The 27,776-nt window shown below is 39.8% G+C and overlaps 1 protein-coding gene across 1 annotated transcript; it reads right to left on the reverse strand.

Moving 5' to 3' along the window:
- Positions 1-383: 383 nt before the first annotated feature.
- On the reverse strand, positions 384-26,474 carry LOC117298026 (WD repeat-containing protein 78-like). Its single transcript, XM_033781251.1, has 23 exons — positions 26,319-26,474; positions 21,738-21,954; positions 21,178-21,297; positions 19,429-19,502; positions 18,527-18,633; positions 17,594-17,775; positions 17,066-17,173; positions 16,458-16,530; positions 16,157-16,276; positions 15,014-15,135; positions 14,587-14,689; positions 13,427-13,590; positions 12,743-12,829; positions 12,148-12,225; positions 11,749-11,822; positions 9,940-10,084; positions 9,598-9,746; positions 8,735-8,822; positions 8,127-8,255; positions 7,667-7,764; positions 6,406-6,481; positions 5,937-6,014; positions 384-1,342 (listed from the first exon to the last, which is right to left on the reverse strand). The coding sequence occupies exons 1-23, from the start codon at positions 26,342-26,344 to the stop codon at positions 1,280-1,282; spliced, it is 2,481 nt and encodes an 826-aa protein (XP_033637142.1). The 5' UTR covers positions 26,345-26,474; the 3' UTR covers positions 384-1,279.
- Between the last annotated feature and the right edge of the window lie 1,302 nt (positions 26,475-27,776).

The raw sequence follows: 27,776 nt of genomic DNA on the forward strand, positions 1-27,776 counted from the left end.
TGAAGTGTTTACTCTATGTGCGTCTCCAAGAAGACAAAAATCCTCACATGGAGAATTTTGAATTGAGACCCATATACATGTTTGTACAAGACCGCTCAACCACCAACTCTGAAAGTGATGCAGTGTGTAGGAAAACACTAGCAGGGCCTCTTTTCTAGACGATAGGTGCACTGGGTTCGTTTACTTTCAATACAGAACACAATATACCATTGGTTCAAGCCCATCCAAAAGACAAAGCAGTAAAGTGTCTGGCTCAAAGACAGAAGTACCAGGACTTCGACTGGAAGCTAAACTCACACAACACCAGTGCTTGTGCCTAATGTGCTAGGGCACTTGAACAAGACTCTTAAAAAGAAAGCCACAGAAGCGAACAAAAAGTGGTACATATTTACAAAAGATCTTTATTTGTTGTACCTTATTTACAAAGTACAGTATAAAACTTACCAGGCATTCAATTATCTTTTAACAAAATGTACAATTCATTTACAAAAGGCACTCTTTTTATGTTTTTTAAAGAAATGTACACGGGATAAATGGTTACTTCTATAACGGACAATGGACGGAATTTAAACAAGGAAGAACAACAATATTATAAAAAGTTAAGTGTGCTGAGCACATATATACAGCTCATTATGGACAGTGAGAGCAAAAAGTAACATTACTGTAAATATGTTATATTGCTGAAATGTTAAAGCAAAAATGACAATGAAAACAATTGTTATTATCCAAATAATGTTTGAGTGTGGTGAAAATACCCAGTAAAAACTGGCCAGATATTTTGAACAATGTTCTTGTAAGTACATGTGGTAACTGACCCCCAAACTAAAAAAGGCACGCAGAAATACTTTTAAGGAAATGTACGCTTGAGCCTTTCATTTCCAGTTATCCCCCTAAAAAAAGAAGAACAAATAAAACAAGTCTTGCTCTGTTTCACAAAGCACTAATATTTATCTTAAGATGAGCTATAGTGATTTGTATTGTGACATCACACTGTGCTTAGTAATTGATCCACATACCAGCTGCCGCTACTGCTGCTAAGATCAATCTTGGACCTTTGAGAAATCATCCCCTGGACCAGTAAAACATTTTGCGTGACGAGACATGTGGGCTAGTCATGCTAGTTGGGAGTTTCTTTAAACTCAAGTGAGTTCTGTCAACTTGAAATCTTAACATGAAATGGACGAACGTCCATAGATGTTATAACAATCTTGGGGTGCTTTATCTCTTTGTCTACTTGTTCTTTAGCTTTACTTGAGCTGGCATTATTTTGATGAGCTTCTCATCTTTTTGTCTGGAGCTCGCTGTTCACCGTCTGCTTAATGAGCTCTTCCAGTTTTTCTTTCTGCGATGAGTGAAAACAAAATGAAATCCATTTATAAATCAATAAAGGAAGTTGTTAATGACAGATTGTGAAAAAGACAAAAACAGTTTTCATTAAATAACTCGGACATGTCTTTTTGATCATTAATTGTAACATTCATTGTTTCAGTCATTTAACCTAACAAAACAATTTGCAGCAAGAAGATAAAACAGCAACTATGAAACAGAAAAAGATAAAAATCACAGAAAAAGATGAAATCACATCTTTTCGAGTAATCTGATTCATCAAATCATATTATGAAGTTAGCAGATTTGAGCTCTGAAATATTGAATCCATTGTAAAAATATTCCCACAACCTCCTAGCCAAAGTATTGTTCACCATGGTCACAGGGCAAAGTCAGACAGCCTGATTTCAGATCTTGGTTAAAAGCCTCCCCACCCACACCATCCTCCTATCTAGCACTAGTGACCACCCTCCCCCTTCAACCCCACCCACACCATCCTCCTATCTAGCACTAGTGACCACCCTCCCCCTTCAACCCCACCCACACCATCCTCCTATCTAGCACATATTGACCACCCTCCCCATTCAACCCTACCCACACCATCCTCCTATCTAGCACATATTGACCACCCTCCCCCTTCAACCCCACCCACACCATCCTCCTATCTAGCACATATTGACCACCCTCCCCCTTCAACCCCACCCACACCATCCTCCTATCTAGCACATATTGACCACCCTCCCCCTTCAACCCCAACCACACCATCCTCCTATCTAGCACATATTGACCACCCTCCCCATTCAACCCTACCCACACCATCCTCCTATCTAGCACATATTGACCACCCTCCCCCTTCAACCCCACCCACACCATCCTCCTATCTAGCACATATTGACCACCCTCCCCCTTCAACCCCACCCACACCATCCTCCTATCTAGCACATATTGACCACCCTCCCCCTTCAACCCCACCCACACCATCCTCCTATCTAGCACATATTGACCACCCTCCCCCTTCAACCCCACCCACACCATCCTCCTATCTAGCACATATTGACCACCCTCCCCCTTCAACCCCACCCACACCATCCGTCTATCTAGCACATATTGACCACCCTCCCCCTTCAACCCCACCCACACCATCCTCCTATCTAGCACATATTGACCACCCTCCCCCTTCAACCCCACCCACACCATCCTCCTATCTAGCACTAGTGACCACCCTCCCCCTTCAACCCCACCCACACCATCCTCCTATCTAGCACATATTGACCACCCTCCCCCTTCAACCCCACCCACACCATCCTCCTATCTAGCACATATTGACCACCCTCCCCCTTCAACCCCACCCACACCATCCTCCTATCTAGCACTAGTGACCACCCTCCCCCTTCAACCCCACCCACACCATCCTCCTATCTAGCACATATTGACCACCCTCCCCCTTCAACCCCACCCACACCATCCTCCTATCTAGCACATATTGACCACCCTCCCCCTTCAACCCCACCCACACCATCCTCCTATCTAGCACATATTGACCACCCTCCCCCTTCAACCCCACCCACACCATCCTCCTATCTAGCACATATTGACCACCCTCCCCCTTCAACCCCACCCACACCATCCTCCTATCTAGCACATATTGACCACCCTCCCCCTTCAACCCCACCCACACCATCCTCCTATCTAGCACGTATTGACCACCCTCCCCTTCAACCCCACCCACACCATTCGTCTATCTAGCACATATTGACCACCCTCCCCCTTCAACCCCACCCACACCATCCTCCTATCTAGCACATATTGACCACCCTCCCCCTTCAACCCCACCCACACCATCCTCCTATCTAGCACTAGTGACCACCCTCCCCCTTCAACCCCACCCACACCATCCTCCTATCTAGCACATATTGACCACCCTTCCCCTTCAACCCCACCCACACCATCCTCCTATCTAGCACTAGTGACCACCCTCCCCCTTCAACCCCACCAACACCATCCTCCTATCTAGCACTAGTGACCACCCTCCCCCTTCAACCCCACCCACACCATCCTCCTATCTAGCACTAGTGACCACCCTCCCCCTTCAACCCCACCCACACCATCCTCCTATCTAGCACATATTGACCACCCTCCCCCTTCAACCCCACCCACACCATCCTCCTATCTAGCACATATTGACCACCCTCCCCCTTCAACCCCTCCCACACCATCCTCCTATCTAGCACATATTGACCACCCTCCCCCTTCAACCCCACCCACACCATCCTCCTATCTAGCACATATTGACCACCCTCCCCCTTCAACCCCCCCCACACCATCCTCCTATCTAGCACATATTGACCACCCTCCCCCTTCAACCCCACCCACACCATCCTCCTATCTAGCACATATTGACCATCCTCCCCCTTCAACCCTACCCACACCATCCTCCTATCTAGCACATATTGACCACCCTCCCCCTTCAACCCTACCCACACCATCCTCCTATCTAGCACATATTGACCACCCTCCCCCTTCAACCCCACCCACACCATCCTCCTATCTAGCACATATTGACCACCCTCCCCCTTCAACCCCACCCACACCATCCTCCTATCTAGCACATATTGACCACCCTCCCCCTTCAACCCCACCCACACCATCCTCCTATCTAGCACATATTGACCACCCTCCCCCTTCAACCCCACCCACACCATCCTCCTATCTAGCACATATTGACCACCCTCCCCCTTCAAACCCCACCCCACACCATCCTCCTATCTAGCACTAGTGACCACCCTCCCCCTTCAACCCCACCCACACCATCCTCCTATCTAGCACATATTGACCACCCTCCCCCTTCAAACTCCACCCACACCATCCTCCTATCTAGCACATATTGACCACCCTCCCCCTTCAACCCCACCCACACCATCCTCCTATCTAGCACTAGTGACCACCCTCCCCCTTCAACCCCACCCACACCATCCTCCTATCTAGCACATAGTGACCACCCTCCCCCTTCAACCCCACCCACACCATCCTCCTATCTAGCACATATTGACCACCCTCCCCCTTCAACCCCACCCACACCATCCTCCTATCTAGCACATAGTGACCACCCTCCCCCTTCAACCCCACCCACACCATCCTCCTATCTAGCACTAGTGACCACCCTCCCCCTTCAACCCCACCCACACCATCCTCCTATCTAGCACATATTGACCACCCTCCCCCTTCAACCCCACCCACACCATCCTCCTATCTAGCACATATTGACCACCCTCCCCCTTCAACCCCACCCACACCATCCTCCTATCTAGCACATATTGACCACCCTCCCCCTTCAACCCCACCCACACCATCCTCCTATCTAGCACATATTGACCACCCCCCCACTTCAACCCCACCCACACCATCCTCCTATCTAGCACATATTGACCACCCTCCCCCTTCAACCCCACCCACACCATCCTCCTATCTAGCACATATTGACCACCCTCCCCCTTCAACCCTACCCACACCATCCTCCTATCTAGCACATATTGACCACCCTCCCCCTTCAACCCCACCCACACCATCCTCCTATCTAGCACATATTGACCACCCTCCCCCTTCAACCCCAGCCACACCATGCTCCTATCTAGCATATATTGACCACCCTCCCCCTTCAACCCCACCCACACCATCCTCCTATCTAGCACATATTGACCACCCTCCCCCTTCAACCCCACCCACACCATCCTCCTATCTAGCACATATTGACCACCCTCCCCCTTCAACCCCACCCACACCATCCGTCTATCTAGCACATATTGACCACCCTCCCCCTTCAACCCTACCCACACCGTCCTCCTATCTAGCACATATTGACCACCCTCCCCCTTCAACCCCACCCACACCATCCTCCTATCTAGCACATATTGACCACCCTCCCCCTTCAACCCCAGCCACACCATCCTCCTATCTAGCACATATTGACCACCCTCCCCCTTCAACCCCACCCACACCATCCTCCTATCTAGCACATATTGACCACCCTCCCCCTTCAACCCTACCCACACCATCCTCCTATCCAGCACATATTGACCACCCTCCCCCTTCAACCCCACCCACACCATCCTCCTATCTAGCACATATTGACCACCCTCCCCCTTCAACCCCACCCACACCATCCTCCTATCTAGCACATATTGACCACCCTCCCCCTTCAACCCCACCCACACCATCCTCCTATCTAGCACATATTGACCACCCTCCCCCTTCAACCCCACCCACACCATCCTCCTATCTAGCACATATTGACCACCCTCCCCTTCAACCCCACCCACACCATCCTCCTATCTAGCACATATTGACCACCCTCCCCCTTCAACCCCACCCACACCATCCTCCTATCTAGCACATATTGACCACCCTCCCCCTTCAACCCCACCCACACCATCCTCCTATCTAGCACATATTGACCACATCTTATCCTTCTCCGAATCATCATGCTTAGTGACAATCATGACAATTGCAAGAAATTAGACATGGACAAAACAATTTTGTATAAAAGCTGATAAACTTTTACTTGAATCACTTTCTGCAATCTCTTATCAAATGCTACACACCGATGAATTTACCTGATTGTCTTCAACTGGTGGCATATTCCTCAGTTGGAAAACTGACACTTGACCCTCGCTATCGCCAACTAGAATACACTGTGGATTTATAAACAGATTCAAATCAGTGGAATTAATGCATTTATGTTTAGAGTGTCAAGCTTTCAACTTGGTAAGTTAGTCATTATTATGTAGAGGACCAAAATAGAATAGAATAGAAGAATAGAACAGCAATTTATTTGCAATCTTAAAATAAAAGTGGTTGGATTTAAATACACTCAAAAACAACAGTAAAAATCTAAAAACTACAATACAAATTATTTAACTGTACACATTTTAAAAACATTGGAACAGAAACCAGGCAGGGCAAAAGGCAAAAGCAGATGAAACGCAAGTGAAAAACTAGGCAAAAAACATATGAGGACAATGGGCACGAAAACTACCACTAGACGTTTTACTTTTTTCAAGAGATGTGAACATTTATACTTACATTTGAGTTGAGAGCAAATTGAAGGCATGACAGCTTTACTCCTGGCGCTGGTACGTTGACAATGATTGGATCTAACCTATAATGGCAGCAAGAAAACAAAATCAATCTTGGTTCTTTAAAAAAAGGATTTGGAATAGTTGTGGTAGAGTTTATATACCAGTGTTTGTAAAAGTCTTGTGTGTTTTAATATTCATTCATTCATACATTCATTCATTCAAACTTACATTTATTTTCATAATTCATCATATTCATGAAAACAGTACAAGTACTTTTTTTAATGGAATAACCAATAAACAAAGCTATTTTATGAGGCAGAGAAAAACAAATAAATAGAGTATGGAGGCATCATCTGGAAGCCGAGGCTTATGTAAGGATGCCTGGGGACAGACAATAAATGGGGACAAGAACGTACATACATGACATATTTGATACGAACAACAAGGTCTCCCTGCACTGGGTAATTCTAAAGAGATGGGTGTTCCAGAGGGGAATGTTTATGTACACATCATATGGGGGAATATAAAGCAAAGGAACATACAAAGTCTGGTACACATCATATGGGGGAATATAAAGCACAGGAACATACAATAAGTCTGGTACACATCATATGGGGGCATATAAAGCAAAGGAACATACAATAAGTCTGGTACACATCATATGGGGGAATATAAAGCAAAGGAACATACAATAAGTCTGGTACACATCATATGGGGGAATATAAAGCAAAGGAACATACAATAAGTCTGGTACACATCATATGGGGGAATATGAAGCAAAGGAACATACAATAAGTCTGGTACACATCATATGGGGGAATATAAAGCAAAGGAACATACAATAAGTCTGGTACACATTATATGGGGAAATTTAAAGCAAAGGAACATACAATCAGTCTGGATAGCCAGATTATTGTCAGATTTTATTTCAACTGGCAAATGGATAACAAACTACAACATATATTTTACAATATGAAGGCATAGAGTACAACAAGCAGTAAAAGGCTAGCCTTAAGTTACAAAAATGTACTGGCAAAATACTGTATTAAAAATGCACTATAAAGCAAAAAGATACAGCACATCAGAAGATAAAACAAAAAACAATCAAATGATAACAAATAAAGGAGAATACAAGTCAAGCACTTTATTCTTCATTTTGTTGCTTTCACAAATAAAGCAACAAACATAGAAACACTCAATACTAGCGCCGCTACGGGTTAGATTGGGGGTTGGAGGAGTTCAAGTGGAGTGGATAAGAGACTTACATGTTTATACTGAGGTCCCATATCTCAACAGCGCCCTCATTGACACATCCAAATACAGTCGCTGAGTTTGGAGACCACGACACATCCATGACTGCTTTCTGAATCCATCAAGAATAATAAAAATGATAACAATGTGAAGGTTCAAACAAAATTCACAAGATTCTCAATTGCTCTTGGTTTCATACCAGAACAACAAGAAGTAGGATTTGAAACGTTGCATGGTGGAAGTATACCTATCAAGAGATGTTTGCGGTAACACTATGTGAATATCTCTCTGAGTAGTGTAATGTTGGTTCTGAAATTGATCAGAAGAAGACGATCAGAGCATTCTGATTGAAACGTTGATTCGTTAACCACCGGCTTCTTTTCAGAACCAACACTTCTTAAAGGAGATTTTCACATGGTGTTGTAATACCTCTCTTAGCACAACAACAATAAATAATACTAGATAAGCCCCTACCGTTGAGGAGAAACAGTTGAGAACAGGTTGCTGTCGGTCTTGTACCCAGAGTCTCATACTCCAGTCAGCACTACAGCTAATAAATACATCAGGTAGGAATGGTGACCACTCTATCTTGTAGACTGGTCCCTGTGGGTGACAGAGGTCAAATATGAATACAAAAATCAGTTAAAATTATGCAAATTTAATCCTTGTTTGTGTTGCTGGTAAGTTTGATTGTAAAACAGCGATCAGAGTCACAAGAAAATGGTAATGAATAATATACTTATGTGTTTCCACTGTGCTCAAACATTGAGTTTTACAAGCGAGATCAAAACAAACTATTTTACTCATTTCTCAAAAACTACAGCACTTCAAACAAAGCAATTTCAGAATTTTGTTTCCACCATGACCATCTTGTAACCATGTAAGTTAAATGCGCAAATCTGTGATTTTAAATCTTACTAATGTTGTATAAGTTCTAAAGTTCCCTGAATGTTCAAGCAATATTATTGTACTGATTCTGGTTTTATCAAAATGGTGTCTGACTATTTGTTATCCTTTGATTCTCAGATCAGTTTCCTTTGATTTGAATGATTCAAGTAAGACTAATGAAATGGTGAACTCACCGTGTGACCGAAGTAAGTGTCTAAATATTGCTCATTGTAAGAACAAGAACATTTATGAATGTGCCCTTCCTCTGTTCCTGCCAAGTAGCTGAAGCAAAAAGGAAACAAAGAAAGATTATTAAAAACATTTGGTTTGTAAATTAGGATGATTTTCTTTTTTATTCATGTTATTGCTATGAGTCTACAGTCAGAAGCCACAATGAACTGGGTTTCACAAAGAGCCAAGATTGAAGTGCCTTCAAAATGGATTCGCATTATGATGTTATTAGTTTTCATACAGTAAGCACCGGAAGGTTAGCAATCCTTTTCATGTGATTACGGTAAGCAGTGCAAAGAAATGGGAACTCATATAAGAGACCAAGAGCACATTAACGAGACCAAGCATGACAGTAAGAAGGTGTATCATTTTTCAGATGTAGATTGGAGCAAGTTAATAAAGTACCTTAAAAGTGAGAAAGATAATTTTAAATTACATGGCAGCCATTGAAGATGATAAAGTTATGTTGTGATGTGGCCATATTTCCTTGGTTCCAGTAATTATGCAATGAACTGACTGGTGTTATTTGGTCCTAACAGTTGGGATATAACTGTTGAGGTTCAGTAGAATGGAGTCTTTAGGAGGATATGGGGGAGTCTTCTTCCAAAAATGGACTCTTGCCTTCCTCATTACTACTCACATACCGCGATAATTACGTTCTAGTAATTATGCAATGAACTGACTGGTGTTATTTGGTCCTAACAGTTGGGATATAACTGTTGAGGTTCAGTAGAATGGAGTCTTTAGGAGGATATGGGGAAGTCTTCTTTCCAGAATACTTATAGGGGTCACCCTTATAAACTCTTGCCTTCTTCTTACTACTCACATGCTGAGATCCTTGGGATTGAAATCAAAACACATCCCTGAAGCTTGACGTGAGATGAAACCTTCACTCTTTCCTTCTTTGCCGTCTTTCTGTTTCTTACTAGCCTTGGCTACCCTCTTTAACTTCATCAGGTCCGAACACTCAAATCCCTGAACACAAATAAAAACAGCCAAGGATTTCATACCAATTTGTTTTACACTTTTTATCAATGAGGGTTTAATCAAATGGCTACAAATGCTGTAAAAAAATGCCTGCTAATGAGAGTAGTTGCTTCTTATATGTTCTCATATCCATAACTTCAACATTCAGTATCTTCATCATGCTAGTTTTAGATTTGATTACCTTTCTGATTTGCCATTGTGTGACTCGTCCATCAGTGGAGATTGAGATGAGAAGTTCCCCCCTCTCCTCACCGGATGATGCCCCCTTCTCTTTATCGATCCATTTCAGCTGCCAGACGGGTGCAGCATGCTTACCGTGGCTCTCACTGAAAACAAGTATTTAAATCATATTTAAGCAAACTTACCTAACCCTTCAAGACTGACTGTTGTAGCTCTCAGTTGTTTGTACTAAAATTCTGATTCAGGCGACAGCAAGTTTGTACCAAAATGCTGGTTCAGGCGACAGCAAGTTTGTACCAAAATGCTGATTCAGGCAGTAGCAAGTTTGTACCAAAATGCTGGTTCAGACGACAGCAAGTTTGTACCAAAATGCTGGTTCAGGCGACAGCAAGTTTGTACCAAAATGCTGGTTCAGGCGACAGCAAGTTTGTACCAAAATGCTGGTTCAGGCGACAGCAAGTTTGTACCAAAATGCTGGTTCAGGCGACAGCAAGTTTGTACCAAAATGCTGGTTCAGGCGACAGCAAGTTTGTACCAAAATGCTGGTTCAGGCGACAGCAAGTTTGTACCAAAATGCTGATTCAGGCAGTAGCAAGTTTGTACCAAAATACTGGTTCAGACGACAGCAAGTTTGTACTAAAATGCTGGTTCAGGCGACAGCAAGTTTGTACCAAAATGTTGATTCAGGCGACAGCAAGTTTGTACCAAAATGCTGGTTCAGGCGACAGCAAGTTTGTACTAAAATGCTGGTTCAGGCGACAGCAAGTTTGTACTAAAATGCTGGTTCAGGCGACAGCAAGTTTGTACCAAAATGCTGGTTCAGGCGACAGCAAGTGTGTACTAAAATGCTGGTTCAGGCAACAGCAAGTTTGTGCCAAAATGCTGATTCAGGCGACAGCAAGTTTGTACCAAAATGCTGGTTCAGGCGACAGCAAGTTTGTACCAAAATGCTGATTCAGGCAGTAGCAAGTTTGTACCAAAATGCTGGTTCAGACGACAGCAAGTTTGTACTAAAATGCTGGTTCAGGCGACAGCAAGTTTGTACCAAAATGTTGATTCAGGCGACAGCAAGTTTGTACCAAAATGCTGGTTCAGGCGACAGAAAGTTTGTACTAAAATGCTGGTTCAGGCGACAGCAAGTTTGTACTAAAATGCTGGTTCAGGCGACAGCAAGTTTGTACCAAAATGCTGGTTCAGGCGACAGCAAGTTTGTACTAAAATGCTGGTTCAGGCAACAGCAAGTTTGTGCCAAAATGCTGATTCAGGCGACAGCAAGTTTGTACCAAAATGCTGGTTCAGGCGACAGCAAGTTTGTACTAAAATGCTGGTTCAGGCGACAGCAAGTTTGTACTAAAATGCTGGTTCAGGCCACAGCAAGTTTGTACCAAAATGCTGATTCAGGCGACAGCAAGTTTGTACCAAAATGCTGGTTCAGGCGACAGCAAGTTTGTACTAAAATGCTGGTTCAGGCCACAGCAAGTTTGTACCAAAATGCTGATTCAGGCGACAGCAAGTTTGTATTAAAATGCTGGTTCAGGCGACAGCAAGTTTGTACTAAATAGCTGGTTCAGGCGACAGCAAGTTTGTAACAAAATGCTGATTCAGGCCACAGCAAGTTTGTACCAAAATGCAAAATATCCAAAGCGACTGCAAGAAGTTTGCACCAAATTCCCCACTTGACTGGTCACAAGCAACTCTTGTACTAAAATGATGCAAACGACTGTAGGATTTGACCTGTTTGATTTGACAGTGCACATGTAAATATTACAACCTGAACTGACATCTATTTTCCTAATGTCATTGTACTTACTAGCTATCAAGTACTGGAGCACTGTTGTTACTTCTAACATTGTAGATGGCTACCATACCATTGTACATACCAACCTAGAAATAAAACAAACATGCTGTAAATTCTACAACAATAAGTAGAAGAATTAAACGGTAGAAGGGATATGAGAAGATGTTTTTGTTTTCTTCTGTCCACACCTTCACTGACCTAAAACTTTCTTAATGTTAAAATACATGACATGAGAAAACCTCTCAAACTGATGAATGTTGTTCTCTGTTTTTTCCAGCTTTCTATAAGGCAACAAAAACAAGAAAACAATTGTTTAAATGAAGACATGTGCGTCAGCTTTTTAAATTGTTGATGTCTAAAGGATAATGCAAGTTCTGGCCCTACCCTAGCTGAATAATAAGAATGACTTACTGCGAGAAGGTTTGGGTTTGCTGAAGAGAAATCCATAGCTGTTACTCCAGACTCACATTGGAACACTCTCTCTGGATACTGAGGAGGAAAACAAATAAACAAACAGGATTAGTCAAGTCCCCTGTGTGTGTTGTGAAATGCACACAAGAATCCAGTTACATCGTTCTGTTCAGAGAAGGGGTTCACCCAAGTGTTTCTGGCAGTGGCTAATGAGTGTATCTCAGCACCTTGTAAACCCGATAAGATGCTATCAAATCAAAAAACAATCATGTCTGAAAACTATTCCCCTTGCTCAAGTGCTTTCAGTGCCTACTTGGTAGATACATGTACATGCGCTATATAACATGTATAAGGATTCATTTTAAAATATGATTTCATAATACCAAAGGTAAAATCAAACTCATCAAAACATGCCTCAGTTTTTAGTTTCACTGCCCTATGTATAGTCACAATACACAACCAATTACATTAGTAGGCAGCAGGGCTCGAATTTAGGGGTACAATCAACAATACCACAAGGCTAACATGTTTAGGTTACAATATTTGCTGGACCAGAATTTATTATACAAGATCAGAAACTAAATAATGTTCTTACCTCAGGGTTTTTGAGCGACCAGCAGCAGGCCAGACCTCCCTTCTGTTCTGTAAATCCAAACTGACTGTACCCAACAGCAAGGAGATCCTGCAAGACAAAAGGTGTTGATATAATAAACAAATAAAAAAGAAAAACACACGAGAGATCAGCAGATGATAAGGGGCCAATTTCAAGACTCTGCTTAACGTAAGTAAAGAGAAGAAAAAGCAGGAGCAGAAGCAAGGAATTCCTCGCTAACATCAAGCATATTTCGCGAATTAGCAGGGGATTTTTGCGTGCCTGTGCGTACTCCATGTGAATAGGTTTTCTTCTCTTACAACCAGTTAGTGCGGAAATTCGGCGCTGGTGATTCTAAGTGCAGAATTCGGCGGTAAGCAGTCATGAAATTGGACCCAGATGAAAAGACAGAGTTGTCAAACCTTTTCTGGTGCTACTTCAAAATAATGACTAGAAAATCCTGACAAGAATTCATCACCATCTTTGACTTACACCAATTCCTTGGGTCTGTTCAGCAGATTATTGGTGCACAAGACAGTCTTTGGAATCTTGTTATGGAATCTTGTTTAGCACAGCACTGAAGTAAACGCAAACATTGTGGATTTTCTCAGATTAAAAATTTAAAAGTATTTGCCTTTTAAACATTTACAAAATCAGTAATTGTACATTATTGCAAGTCATACTTACTTTGTTGTGGTTATTCCAAGACATACAGCTAACGTTACGTCCTTTGGTGAGATTGCAGGTGTAGGCCCAGAGTCGGTCTAGGTTGGGTCCAAGCTGCGCAATATTAACAGCTCCAGAGGTTGTACTGCCCTCGGCTGGTTCTTCTTCTACGATGCGGTCAATATCTACAGGAAGCAATACAGGAAATTGAGCTTTAAACAAATATTTCACACGACACTCAGGCTTGAACTTCGCTTTTCAAGGGGCAGATCAATTTCCCTTCAGTAAGGGTCACTTTTATGAGGAAAATGTTGTAAGAGAACTTTGCACAGGGCACGACAGCAACTACACTGTGGGTGCTGTGGGTTATTTTTAGGCCCAGCCAAAATTCCATGGTACTATTATTATTATTATTATTATTATTTTATTTGCCATAACAGTACAAAACAAAATACATTGACAATATACCCCGAGATGGGCAAGGGACAACAAAAGCAAATACATACTATGATCCGTAGATCTGTTGCCCCACATCTGGGGTACACAATGAAATTAATATAGATTACACATAATATAGTACACAAAGCAATAATAAAAGCAGATAATTATACAACCAAAAGTGAATAATAAATATCTTATAAGAAAACATAAATTCAAAATCTAATAAGAACAAAAAATATATTAAAAATAAATAAGTAAAAATAACAGATAAGGTAAGGATAAACAATAAAAGGAAATAAATAAATAAATAAAAAGTAAAGTTGTAGATAAATTAAAACGACTTAAAATATTGCACAAGTGATTGGGCTAAAGCTACTATTCATTAGATTCATAGTAGCCTGAACCAAGCAGAGAATGTTTTGCTTACATTGCCCTGATAATCTGAGGAGCTCTTAGTGCATGGATTCTACAGTATGCAGTACCATCAAGATTGGTTCATAAACACTGTTTTCATTGTTTATGTCTTTACTAATACAGAAAGACATAAACATTGAAAACAGTGGTGATGAACCAAACCATCTCTTCTATATGAGCCATTGAGCCATTAATGGCTCTGAGAAGACATGGTTTGAACTGATAGGCTGAGAAAACACCAAACTCTGACCCCCTTGTACCACTGCAAAACAAGTTACGTCACTAGTCGTAAAGAAAACAAACTATCCAGGTATTTTTAAACTTACCGGGTAAGATAGGCAGCCCTCTGTATGAAGCCTGCTTAGGTTGAAAGTTATTAAGAGTAACAACTCTCTCCATTACAAACAAATGCTTCTTAAGTGAGTCAGACTAAAGATAAAATGACAAAGTAGGACAAAGTTTATATCAAATGTGAGTAGCAATACTGATGATAATGAGAGTCAAGCTGGCAGCAAGCAGACACAATCTCTGGGCCCAAGTTCATGTCTCTGCTTATTGTAAGCAAAGACTATCTTGTGCACACTCTTTGTTACACGGCCTTCTTTGTTACAAGGCATTCTTTGCTTAAACAGCTAGCCCAGCAGAGAATGGTGGTCGTAAGCGCAGAGGTCTGCTGTAAGAAAAATCATGAAACTGGGCCCTAAAATTTCTCAATTGCGATACAAATCATCTGAGATATGAATAGAGACTGACCTGTAAGATGGCTGCATCTGAAATTGTTGCCGAGTCTGATAACCCTGCAGTATCTTTAGCTGATTGTGCATCTCCTTCTGAATCGGCAACTGAGCTTGCCATTAGGCTGGTTCGACTCTCACCTGTGACGTAACAAGATCAAATCAAAACATTTCTAATCTCACCAGACAACATTCCACACTTACTGCCCACAGAATGCCAAGCTTTATGTGTACATTGTATCAGGGTTTACTCTAATGTCTAATCCTTCTCAGTGACAAATATGTAGAACCACTTGTCTTTTTCACTTGGTCATAATGAAGCTTTTTCAAGGAAATTCCTCTCCACAAAACGTATTTAAGCTGGTATTTTTAATCCAGGTGTACAGTGCTTTTTAAGCCAAATGAATAGTCTGTGCATGGAAGCAATGGACTAGTCCCCTGGACCAACAATTGAAGAAACTTGTCCGGGTCTTCAGGTGTTTTAAACGGTTTTTGACCAGCAGGACCACTGTTACCAGATTATGCGCCCAAAAGAGTTCAATTGGCGTTTAGCAAGTAGCAACTGTATGAGAGGACATGGTTTTTGTTAATTTGTAATTGTTCAAAGTGCCTATTCCTCTTTGTACATGTTGTATACTATTAGTCAAGCTTTCTGGACTTAAAGAGCCAATAAAGGATGATCTCAACATGTCAACTACTACCTTTTTACCTCTCAAAATTTGCATTTAGTAATAATACCTCGAGTCAAAAATGCACCCGGCCGTGCGGCTTTTTCAGCCGAGAGTCAAAAACGGCTTATCTATTATAATGACCCTGGACGCCAGTGACGATTATCCCCTATTGGTTTTGAACACAGTTCTCCAGCTTTGGCATTTCCACACCAGATAGCCGCCACTGACGTCACGATTCCTTTGTCGCGCGGGTTTGTTTGACCCCAAGTTTTTCAGAAATTTGGCTTGGGGCGTTCTGGAGAAAACCCATTTTTACCATGTTTTAACGTGAGGTAAGAGACTGCAGCTGTTAGAAAACTGTAATATCTATATATTTGAGGTCATCCTTTATTGGCTGTTTAAGGATACAGTTTGACCTTAAGTTGTAGTCAGATAAAACACTCACCAACTTTACAATGATAAGGAACTAATAATAATTGATAAATACTGACTTGTCCGAGTTGCATTCATAGATCCTTGCGTCGTCTGTTCAGCTGAAGATGTTGCAGTCTTAGCTGTGCTCTTAGAACTCTCTCCAGAAATCTCCTCCTCTATTGTATCTTCTCCATCAACTGTAAGTAAACAAAATATATTTAGCACTTCATACATGTACATGTAGATGATGAATTATTTCAAGAGCCTAAGGTTTCAATTTATTTTGTAGCTACTTTTATTGGTTCCGGTCAAATGTTTTTTTTTTTATATATTTGATAGAGATAAATCTTCTTATTGAAAACATTTTTTTAAATGTACCCTTCGTGTCGCCTGCATCCAGCTCTTCAAAAGTGTCGTACATGTCCCAAGTTGTTGCAGTGATACCACAATCCTATAAAGTAAAACAAAAATAACAAATTTGTGTGAATGACTTTTCCAAAGATTTATGTTTTAAGTTTAACTATGGTTTGTGTTGATTGCTGGCTTTCAGCTGACTCCATCCCATAAGGGCCTGAAATATCTATTGGGACTTGGGTTCTCAGCCTCTATTTGGACTTGGGTTCTCAGCCTCTATTTGGACTTGGGTTCTCAGCCCTGTTTATGTAAGGCCACCAAACATCAAGATACGGTAATTCTAAACTTCTTGATGGAAAACTTTTAGCCTGAGTCACTGGGAGCAAGGTAAACATCAACTTTGACATCTTTAAGTTTTAAAAGCATTAAAAAAGTCACTTGAACAAAAGAGTAGAATCTTTCAATGTCAATCTGAAACATCAGATAACTTTGATAACACAACTCAAACAAGTTACCCACTAGTCACAGCAAAAGAATTGATTCTTTATTTAAGTATTTTAGGTTGTCATCCTCAACAGTATAGTGAGTTTGGTTAGCATTTATTGTCTTTCTAGACTGTCATGTATACTTACGACATGAGTAATCTTTGTAGATTGGACTTCTTTATTCTTAGGTTGCTCGTTGAATGTCTGCATTCCTCGTTCTGCGTATCGATCATTCCCATCACGACTTTTACATAACTGTTGGGATATTCATTGTATGATTTAAGTTTGAAATTAATTGGAACTATGGAAAAAGAACTCAGATTCACCTTATGGAAGCACTATTCTCAGTGCTAGAAAAGTAGATCAAAGGAGCAGGATTTCATGTTAACTGGAGAAAACTACTTTTTGTATTTTCACCAGTCAGGCATAAAAATGTCCTAAATTTCTCCTTCCTAATATTGCTAAATGCAAATGGCTTTTGCGCTACACTAGCATATAGAAAAATTGTTACATTTCTTTCTTTATTTTACCTTTTGTTTTGCTTGATTGTTGCCTTTATTTTTGCAATGTTTTTTGAACTATTAAATTGTTGTAATTCACCCTTTGTACTATAAGGAAATTTTTTAAATAAGTCGTTTTATCTATCTACATCAAGTCAATAACAATGTCCGTCACCTCTTTATATTTCTCGTTGCGTTCCTTGACTTTGGCCGCTTCATCACTCTCTGCTGACAGGCAGATCCCAGGCAGGTCTAGCATCCAGATCGTATCTGTCTCACTCAGGTTAATGGATACTACTTTATCAAGGTCCTCTTCAGTCAGTAGCTGTTTCTCTATGTTACGTTCTGTGTGAACATCTGCAATAAGAGTCCGATTGTTTAGTACAAAGATTTAGTGGGCAAAGGTTGTAGGATTAATAGACACTTTCTTTGTTCCTTTGGGTGCAGGAAGTTGTTATTATTAACATGTATAACAAGATTATCTTGTGCAACAGCACTAAACATTCCTAAACACTTTGCCAAAAAACAGGAACAAGTACAAATGCCTCAACTAAAGTAGAGATGGGGATTAAATGACTCTACTAAACAACAATGATGTGCTTTCCCTTTACTTATCAACCCATTGTTTCGTCCTATTACTAAACACTGGGCCAGATCAGGGCCACTTCAGCTGACAACTACAAGAAAAACCAAGACAATTTAAAAAGAGAAAAGGTAGCTGTTCACTTTTCACTGGAATTGATTGTAAGGTCAGAGTTCTCCCCCAAGTACAAGTTAGAACATCGGGCTTACTTATGTGAATGGATATGCCATTGGTATGCCAGAATTGTGGCCAATACGCAGGACTTCAGCATTTTAATTCAGCGTACTTCATCCAAATGTCCAAAATGCCCCCCAGTTTTTAAAAACCCTGACAGATGGTGGAAAACAAGATACAGATAGGGAGTTCTGAAGTACAGCAGCACAAGGAAAAAAGCTGGCAGAATATCATACAGTACCGGCCATCAGTACAGATACCTACATCAGATAATGACAGGGAATCGACCAGAAGAGGCAGCAAAGTATGTACATGTAATGTATTGATAAAATAAGTTTGTTTTTTAGTTACCTCCGAGTCCAGATACAATGTCAGTAGCAGCAGCAGGTTCAGCAAATTCATCTGTAAATGATTCGGCAGAACGACTTGATTGAGTCATGCTGGTTCCAAACACTGATCTGTAAACATGGTAAAGAAACAAGAAGATTTACGCTTTATCTATCACTTAAAGATTCCAAGATATTAATAAGAACTTCACAACAAGTTTCATTTCATTTATTCTGGGTAGAAAGCCACGGACTCTCAGAATGTGAACTTAATCACTGGACTAGAACTAGCCAAGGAACCAATGGAGTGAGAAGACAAGGAAAGAAGTTTCAGTTTTAGATGTGGGAGAAAAGTAACCCCAGATAATTGTTCTAGGGAAAACCCAGACAGTCTGGTAGGGACTGACAATCCAATCCACATAGTGCAACCCTGTTTGTTGTTAGACCATTTTGTGGATGCAAAGTGGCTTTTTGTTACGCCATGTTTTCACCTGTGTTTCAAAATGACATGATGTGACCCATGAGTGGGGCCAAATATGCCATACAGATTGTGTGACATAGATAGACCAATGAAAGATGCTGAAAATGCTTGTCCTCATTTTGTCAAGATGCAATCCTTGAATCACACACCTGGCAGACTAGAGACCTATAAAAGGTCTAATTCTAATGAAGATAAACAAGCTTGATTAAGTACTGTTGAAGTACAGATAGTGATAATAGTAAGGCTTGAATTCAGATGTCCGTCATGAATTGTGTGATATACACGCCATTGCAGTATGCAATATTGATACATGGAGTCCTATACCGTGTACATGTACTTCATGTTAGCGCATTGTGCACTATGCATTACGCCCACGCATGATGGATACATAATTTCCTAGCCTTCAGGGTGGACTATAATGATTAAGTTATTAAATAAAGTTCTACCTCGTGAACGGTCCGGCAAAACTTGTATTCCCACCAGTTTGGTAGATGGAGGCTTGAGACATCAGGTCAGTAGGCTGCAATTCAAAAAGGATTGTTGTTTAGACATTTTATAACTATGTCACTGTATGTGTAACAGTGTGTATTCTTTGAATCACAGGCATGATAATTGACCCTTTGGAAAAAAGCAGGAACGTTTTATCAAGTACAAGGGCTGACCTAAATACTACACATAGTTTAAGCTTTAATCGACTTTTCAGGCTTTTTAATCACAATTTCTGAGATTCTTTCTTCCAAGGGCAAAACAACCCTGAAAATCGTGCCTGGAATCATTAAGATAATTTGGAAATGTCCATTTTTCGTTTTGAGGAATTTCTGTTTAGTCAACACCAACTGACAAAGCAAATGAAGAATAATTACTTAACTGATTATAAAGTTAATACCAGTACCAATCCTTTTCTAAAAGCTCACTGCAATAGCATTTCCATTCGGGAGTGTTATATGGCCAGTTTGCTGACTTGTATCCAATCTTTCAAAAAAACTCAAGTGCAATGTTAAAGCAACAAATAATATGCGTCTTAATAAGAAAATAATATACACTGTTGATGAACAAATCTTTTGGAACTTGAGTCTGGATATTCTGTAAAAGAGCTTTATTTGTCGACAAATGCTGACTGATGAAAATGATTGAGGATCTTGGGATGTACTTTCCCTTTAAGATAGTTCAGAACCACGGCTTTACCACTAACTCTCACAGTGGACAGTAGTTAGTTCAGAACCACGGCTTTACCACTAACTCTCACAGTGGACAGTAGTTAGTTCAGAACCACGGCTTTACCACTAACTCTCACAGTGGACAGTAGTTAGTTCAGAACCACGGCTTTACCACTAACTCTCACAGTGGACAGTAGTTAGTTCAGAACCACGGCTTTACCACTAACTCTCACAGTGGACAGTAGTTAGTTCAGAACCACGGCTTTACCACTAACTCTCACAGTGGACAGTAGTTAGTTCAGAACCACAGCTTTACTACTAACTCTCACAGTGGACAGTAGTTAGTTCAGAACCACGGCTTTACCACTAACTCTCACAGTGGACAGTAGTTAGTTCAGAACCACGGCTTTACCACTAACTCTCACAGTGGACAGTAGTTAGTTCAGAACCACGGCTTTACTACTAACTCTCACAGTGGACAGTAGTTAGTTCAGAACCACGGCTTTACTACTAACTCTCACAGTGGACAGTAGTTAGTTCAGAACCACGGCTTTACCACTAACTCTCACAGTGGACAGTAGTTAGTTCAGAACCACGGCTTTACCACTAACTCTCACAGTGGACAGTAGTTAGTTCAGAACCACGGCTTTACCACTAACTCTCACAGTGGACAGTAGTTAGTTCAGAACCACGGCTTTACCACTAACTCTCACAGTGGACAGTAGTTAGTTCAGAACCACGGCTTTACCACTAACTCTCACAGTGGACAGTAGTTAGTTCAGAACCACGGCTTTACTACTAACTCTCACAGTGGACAGTAGTTAGTTCAGAACCACGGCTTTACCACTAACTCTCACAGTGGACAGTAGTTAGTTCAGAACCACGGCTTTACTACTAACTCTCACAGTGGACAGTAGTTAGTTCAGAACCACGGCTTTACTACTAACTCTCACAGTGGACAGTAGTTAGTTCAGAACCACGGCTTTACCACTAACTCTCACAGTGGACAGTAGTTAGTTGTTTTCTTTAGTCACTTACCGTTCCACCGCTAGAGTCACCCCCACTGCCAAAGATTTTACTCTGATTATGTTTGACAGCATTGGGATCCACAATAAGAAGAGGTTGAGGTGTAACATCACTGCCTTGCTCGTCAAATACCTACAAACCACAAATTAATACACTTAACTGTCTTTTGGAAAATGGTGTGTAGTCAGCTTCTTTATGTACTGCATAAATTTAAAGTTTAACGACAGTTTAAAGGCACTCTTGACACGTTTGGTAATTGTCAAAGACCAGTATTCTCACCTGGTGTACACTGTATCCCAAAATACATGTATGTTACTTCAGATGGAGCCGTTCTCACAATGTTTTGTACTATCGTTGCTCTCCATTGCTCGTTACCAAGTAAGTTTTCATGCTGACATTTACGTTGAAAAATTACCAATAGTGTCCAGTGCCTTTAACATTATGGTGTGTGGCTTGCTAGTAAGGCAGTATCAAAGGGTGCTATAGTACAAATTGAAATCATGTTGGCCATGCATGATACAAGTCACATGAAAGTTTTTTTGTTTTATTGTCTGGAACGAAGAAAAATATACCTGGATCATGGTGTTAATCTTTCCACCGAAACCGTGTCCAACTTTATTATCCAGAGCTACTTGACTCTTACGACTGGAAGAGTTTAGTGTTGTACGAGACGCAACCCCAACAGTCACACTGCGATCCTTGGCATTGAGTCGACTTTGGCTTAGCTGGCTTGTCAACAGCTTGCTACGGTTAGCACCAGTAGGTACTGCCCCAGGCACCTTTAGCACGCTATAGGGAGAACATCAAAATAAGTGAAAAAGTTTGAGTAGTCTGGTAGTATGGAAGTATAATATTATCCTGAATGATACAAATTATGAACAATTCATTTAGTTTTCCCTTCAGTGACATAATTGTTCTTTTTTCAAATATATTCTGAAAATGTGCTCATTTAAGTTTGTGAATACCGGTACAATACAACATAAACAAATGATTTTTTGTTCAAAAGAATAATCTTTCAGAAAAAAACATGCACTTCTGCACCAATCCTACACTGAATCAATCAAGTACTTGTATTTATATAGGCCCTACACGACATTATGCAAAAACTGTTTGATGATGGACAAACTGAACAAATGCATGCATTCTAGACAATATTTCTGCTGACACTGGCCGGCCCACTTCAAAGTGAGACAGCATGTGTGTGCATGAACGACAGAATCACAAATGATGCCCAAGTCCAATTCCTATACACCTCTAGAACAGTCTAGAATGATGATAAAAAACCTATTATATTAGTTGTGTAAACACGTACCAAGTTGTTTGACTTGGTTGTTGATCACACACGCAACCATTTTGAAGTTCAACTTTGGTTATTTGCACATCCATTTCACACCAACATGACAAGACCTTGAATGGTTTGGACTTAATTAAACATCAGGACTTTTCAAAAAGGCAAAGTTAACCGTTGGCCTACCAATGGCATATATAATGCGTGCATTCGATTAGATTCCCCGGGTCGACCCCGGTACATATGTGGCATTTTCTTTTTCCAGGACGAACGTGTGCAGATTACCCATGTTCGTCCTGGAAAAAGAAAATGCCACATATGTACCGGGGTCGACCCGGGGAATCTAATCAAACGCACCCATTATGTAAACACTTAAGGCCTATCACAAAGATGTCAAACTTAGTATGAAATGAAAACAAAATGTTGTTGGCATCAATTGGCACTGTCGTCACATGATCAAAGCTAGTCTTGTTTGCAATGCTGTTTTTTTAATATTATTGCTGTTAAACACTGGTAGAGGGCACAACATTGGTTGGCTCAGTCGGTGGCTGGATTGGAGAGACTAGACAAGTCTAATGAATCTGGATCTGGAGCCATACATTTGGAGGTAGAATATTTGCGGAAACAAGGGTGGGTTTTCCCGTTATTTTTTCCCGACTCCGATGACCGATTGAGTCTAAATTTTCACAGGTTTGTTATTTTATATATAAGTTGTGATACACGAAGTGTGGGCCTTTGGACAATACTGTTCACCGAAAGTGTCCAATGGCTTTAAGTGTGCATTAATTTATTCAAGATATTTTATAAGCTGCACTGCCAAAACCAATTTGAATTAGTTATTAAGTAATTTAAAAACAATACCCACTTCTACTTCTACTTCTCTACTCGGCAAAGTCCCTAGATGGGATATCACGCCAAGATTACGCACGCGTTTTAACAATAAAGCAACTCGGGTAGATTAAGAGTGGATTTGAACTGGGAGAGCGGGGGAGTGACAACAGGCAGTGGAAGATTGTTCCATGCAGGGGTAATTCTTGGGAAAAAAGAGTTTTTGTAGAATGTTGGTGCAAACGTGTTTTATCTTTTGATTTGGTGCGTATACGCGATGTCAATATGGCGGCGCTCTGAAATAAAGATGGCGTGCACCATACGTAGTTTTTTATAAAACTTTGTTTTTGCTGCAATAGTCCTCTTTTTGACACCATTTACATCAACTAATCACCTTTGTTATTCCAAATCTGCAATCCACTGAAAACACAATGTAATTATGTTTGTGACAAAGAAATAATACCTATGCTTGTCCGCCATTTAAAAAAACACTCGCCAACACTTCAGACAGAAGTATGTCCGCCTAAAGTTGCCAACGTTCGCCAACGGTGGCGGCGAACAACGCGTTCTACTTGAAATTGTTGGCAAACGTGCGCAACTGTTGGCAACGTTTGCGCAAGTGGAACGCACCCCAGGTGTACAAAGGCATAACCAATAGGCCGTTTTAATATTTATTTAAATTTAAAAAGACCAAACCAAGTAAAAATTAAATTTAATATTGAAGGCATATATGATATAAAAATAAGTTAACAAATCAATCATGATTCAATCTGAATCAGGCCCATCATTTATCATGTAAATTAATGTATCGTAGCGTCATACGTTATCGACCCTCATATGTTTTCGGTCCCCAACTTTGATTCCCGTTTACCGTGAGATTGTGCAAGCTGCACCGGTGACAGAAGCTATGCAGTTTACTCACGGTCTGTATTTTCATCAGGCTTAATCATGCTGAGAATAAAGTTTCCTGTCGTTGGTTATGCTCAAACATTTATAAAATGATTGATTTTTGGTACTAATCACTAGTGCATTATTATGCCAACATTCAAATGAGTCAAAGAAACATCATCCAACCTCCAAAGTACAAAACAAAATTACTATCTGCTAGATTGAGTTTCATTCTACTTTAGTGACTAGGGATTCTATGGTGTGCAAATGTGGGGAAAAAATTAAACTATTTTAAGTGAAAATGAAAGAAAAAAAATTGTTTTGATTTATTTTACTGCATACTGTAATAAATTCCGATAAGCGTAATAATTAAGTCTACATTAAAGAGAAAATATCATAGTTTGGTTTCTTGTCTCCTGAAACCAAACATTACTGATCTGAAATGGGGGAAAACGGATTGTTATGAAGTGTGTGTGCTTCAAGGGGGGGGGGGGGGGGGGGGGGGGGTGGAGTGTTTTACTTTCATGCCTTACAATGTATGATATCTCTGGATTCTAATAATACTATTAGTGTAGTACTAGTAGCACATAATGCCTTTGGACAAAAATGTAATTAAATTTGTTAAGTAGGCCTAGTAATTGAATAATATTTTTGATTTATTTTGCACGTCATACTAGCTTCTGAATATTCAATAAAATACCAACCAATGAAAGGTGTGAAAACATGACGTTGCTAATTCTAATGTCGTGCATGCATCCATAAACTTATATTACCCGTAGGAGGTCCTGTTTTCGAGGTGTCCCCAAAATCGTGGCAAATCTTTTACCTCTCTGTGCGCGATGTAAACAGTCCCTAGATAAAAATTGTGTGGTTTTATTTGCCAAGCAAAGAGTCTCCTCTCCCTTGACCAAAACTTAGAAACACGTAAGGCTCCACTAGTCATTTGCACTTGTAAATGCAAAAAGTTTGGTATTTTAGGCATTTCTACAAGGTACAAAAATATGTCATAATGTTGAGGCCATATAAAAATATTTGCCCACCGAAAAAGTTTCATCAAACGCTATTTCAATTCACAATTTATGATGATCAAAATCATGTGACTGAATGTTTTGATGAGCATTCTTGAAAAAAAATACCGAGGTTTAAAGAAGCCATGTGCCTTATATCATTTTCTAATATTTTTGGAGATTTTTATATTGTAACCCTGGTATCAATACTATTATTAATATTAAAATTTAAACATCAGCTCGTTGATTCAATTATCACTGTTTATTTATACGCTTTCTTATAAATATTAAGAAAAAAACATATACAAAAAATAAATAAAAATCAGATTTGGAAGCCAGTAATTATTCACACTTTTTATGTATTTTTTTATTTTTTTTTAATTTTTTGCAAGTTACCATGGTAATTTAAAAAATTTAATAAAAAAATATTTTGAATAAAATGAAGGCAACTGCTGGCTATATAATTATACAGTCATACATAGATTCTCAAAGAACACTTGTAGTCACTGCAGATGTTTCTTCCATGTATGGCTTCACCGGGAAACCATACTTTCTCGTTTGCCGTGAAAACAGGAAAAACTCTAAACAAATGGGGCCAGTTGAAGTCATTGAAGATCGGTGTGTGGTGTGAACATTTCAATGTCCATCAAGTTTTAATACATGTTTGCATACTTCATATTAACAAATGAAGATAATTAGGGCATCGGTTGATATATGGCATCATTATTTTTTTCCCAATTCAAAGAAAAAGGCATAATAGCGTGAAAACTGGTAAGCAAGAGGATATATATAAGCACTGTGTTAGTGTTAGTAATAATAATGGTAACATTTATGAAGCGCTTTACGCCCTAACGACCCCAAAGCGCTATAAATAATATTGTTAATGGCGGATTGTCTCTCGCAACAGAAAACCAAAACTTTAAAAATTTCAACACACCATGAAGTGTAAGTGTTATTGTTAAAAAATTGGAAAGATGATTTGAAAAAAAAATATTCAGTTTTTGATTGTGAACAGTTTTCCTGTTAATTAGTGTTATCCTACTGAAAACACATATGAGTGACACCAGGATAAAACAAAAAAATTAAAAAGGTAAACATTTTAAAACAAAAACCATGAAAACCAACTGAACCAATCTGCTTACCCCGGTTTTGCTTTCCCGGTCGACATAACTACAGCTCTATTTTTAGCTGCACAAACACTAGAAACTGTTAGTCATTAATAGCAGGAAATTTCTGTAGTGATGTTACTGTAAGAACTTTGACAGTGCACACATTTCTCGTTTAAAGATCAAAGCAAACCGCCGCTCACGCTGAAGGGTTGCTATGACATTTTTGCGTGTCAGATTTCTTCAGTTCCTCTTTTCTTTTGTACGCTCTGATTGGTGTACTCCGAATTACTGACGTAGCCGTAATTGAAAAATACCGAAAATACTACTCATTATTTGAATAAAATTAGAAATTTTTTAACAATTGAAAAGTATATTGGTTTGAATATACATTAATTTTTTTTTTTAAAGTATGTTTATGAACTTAATACTCTCTTGTATATGAAATACTTGATTTTAGAATAAACCAATCACCGTTCGCTTTTCATTTCGTTCGGTAAGACCTTTTCATCCGGGCGTCTTTTGACCTTTCAGGTCAACGATATCCCATCGTACTCTTCAAAATGGCCGAGGTGAGTAATCTAAAAAATCCTCTCTGAGCGGAGTTGATTTCGTAATTTTCTTACTACTTTTCCTATCATTAACATGTATTTTTTCATTTAGTAGGAAGTTGACAACATACAGTTCATATTTATGTGAGAAGTGAGCGTTGACTGTCGTTATTTGTTTGAATAAACAAAATATATTGTTCAACTTCCCTAACTGCTTAACGTTACAAAGTTCGTAAGTAGTGCAGCAGTGGCAATGCGCCATTTGGATGCGCACAGGTAGGTACATCAGTGCGCTCAGTGAATCGGTTTCTGAATAAGTTTTACCGGCGCGGGTTCATTAGGCGAATGTTCATATCGATCTAAATTGAAACTAATGTTTACAAAAACAAATATATGAGGTGAAATTGATCAATGGTGTTATTATCAAGCAACAAAAGCTGCAATCATATTTGTGATTTTAGTTAGATAAATTACATTTAGGCCTACTTAGTTACTTAAAGTTAAATTATAAATAAGTAAAATAAAACAATTCATAAAAAATGATTGCAAAAAAAAGAAGAGAATTAATTTAAAATTAAAATAAATATTTATAACAAAATTAACAGTTGGGAAAAACAAATTGAACAATTGAAAAAACTAAAAGACAATTATATTTTTAAACTGCAAAGGAACTTAATTTTTTGTTAAAAGGGAAAAAATAATGTAAAATACAGCGAACAATGCAGAATTAATACGTAGTCTGAAGAAGATTTAACTAATCATTGCTGACCGAGTGAGTATTTGCAGATGGAATTTAATTTGACTTGAAAAATAAACAATTACAGTTTACATATTTTTGTATTTGTTTTCAATGCAAATTGACCATTGCAAATTGAACACCTCTTTGCTAATTTAATAATTACATTAAAATGAATTTGTACTGTGTTGTCAGAACTGCAGGAGC

The sequence above is a fragment of the Asterias rubens genome, chromosome 12, assembly GCF_902459465.1.
Source record: "Asterias rubens chromosome 12, eAstRub1.3, whole genome shotgun sequence".
In the NCBI taxonomy this organism is placed as follows: domain Eukaryota; kingdom Metazoa; phylum Echinodermata; class Asteroidea; order Forcipulatida; family Asteriidae; genus Asterias; species Asterias rubens.

Excerpts from the sequence above, each read along its gene's own strand:
- LOC117298026 (XM_033781251.1), bottom strand. The coding sequence starts at position 26,344 with ATGTCGACCGGGAAAGCAAAACCGGG. Across the intron at positions 6,482-7,666 it reads TGGGACCTCAGTATAAACAT|GTTAGATCCAATCATTGTCA; the intron begins GTAAGTCTCTTA and ends CTGCCATTATAG. Across the intron at positions 1,343-5,936 it reads CACCAGTTGAAGACAATCAG|AAAGAAAAACTGGAAGAGCT; the intron begins GTAAATTCATCG and ends CACTCATCGCAG.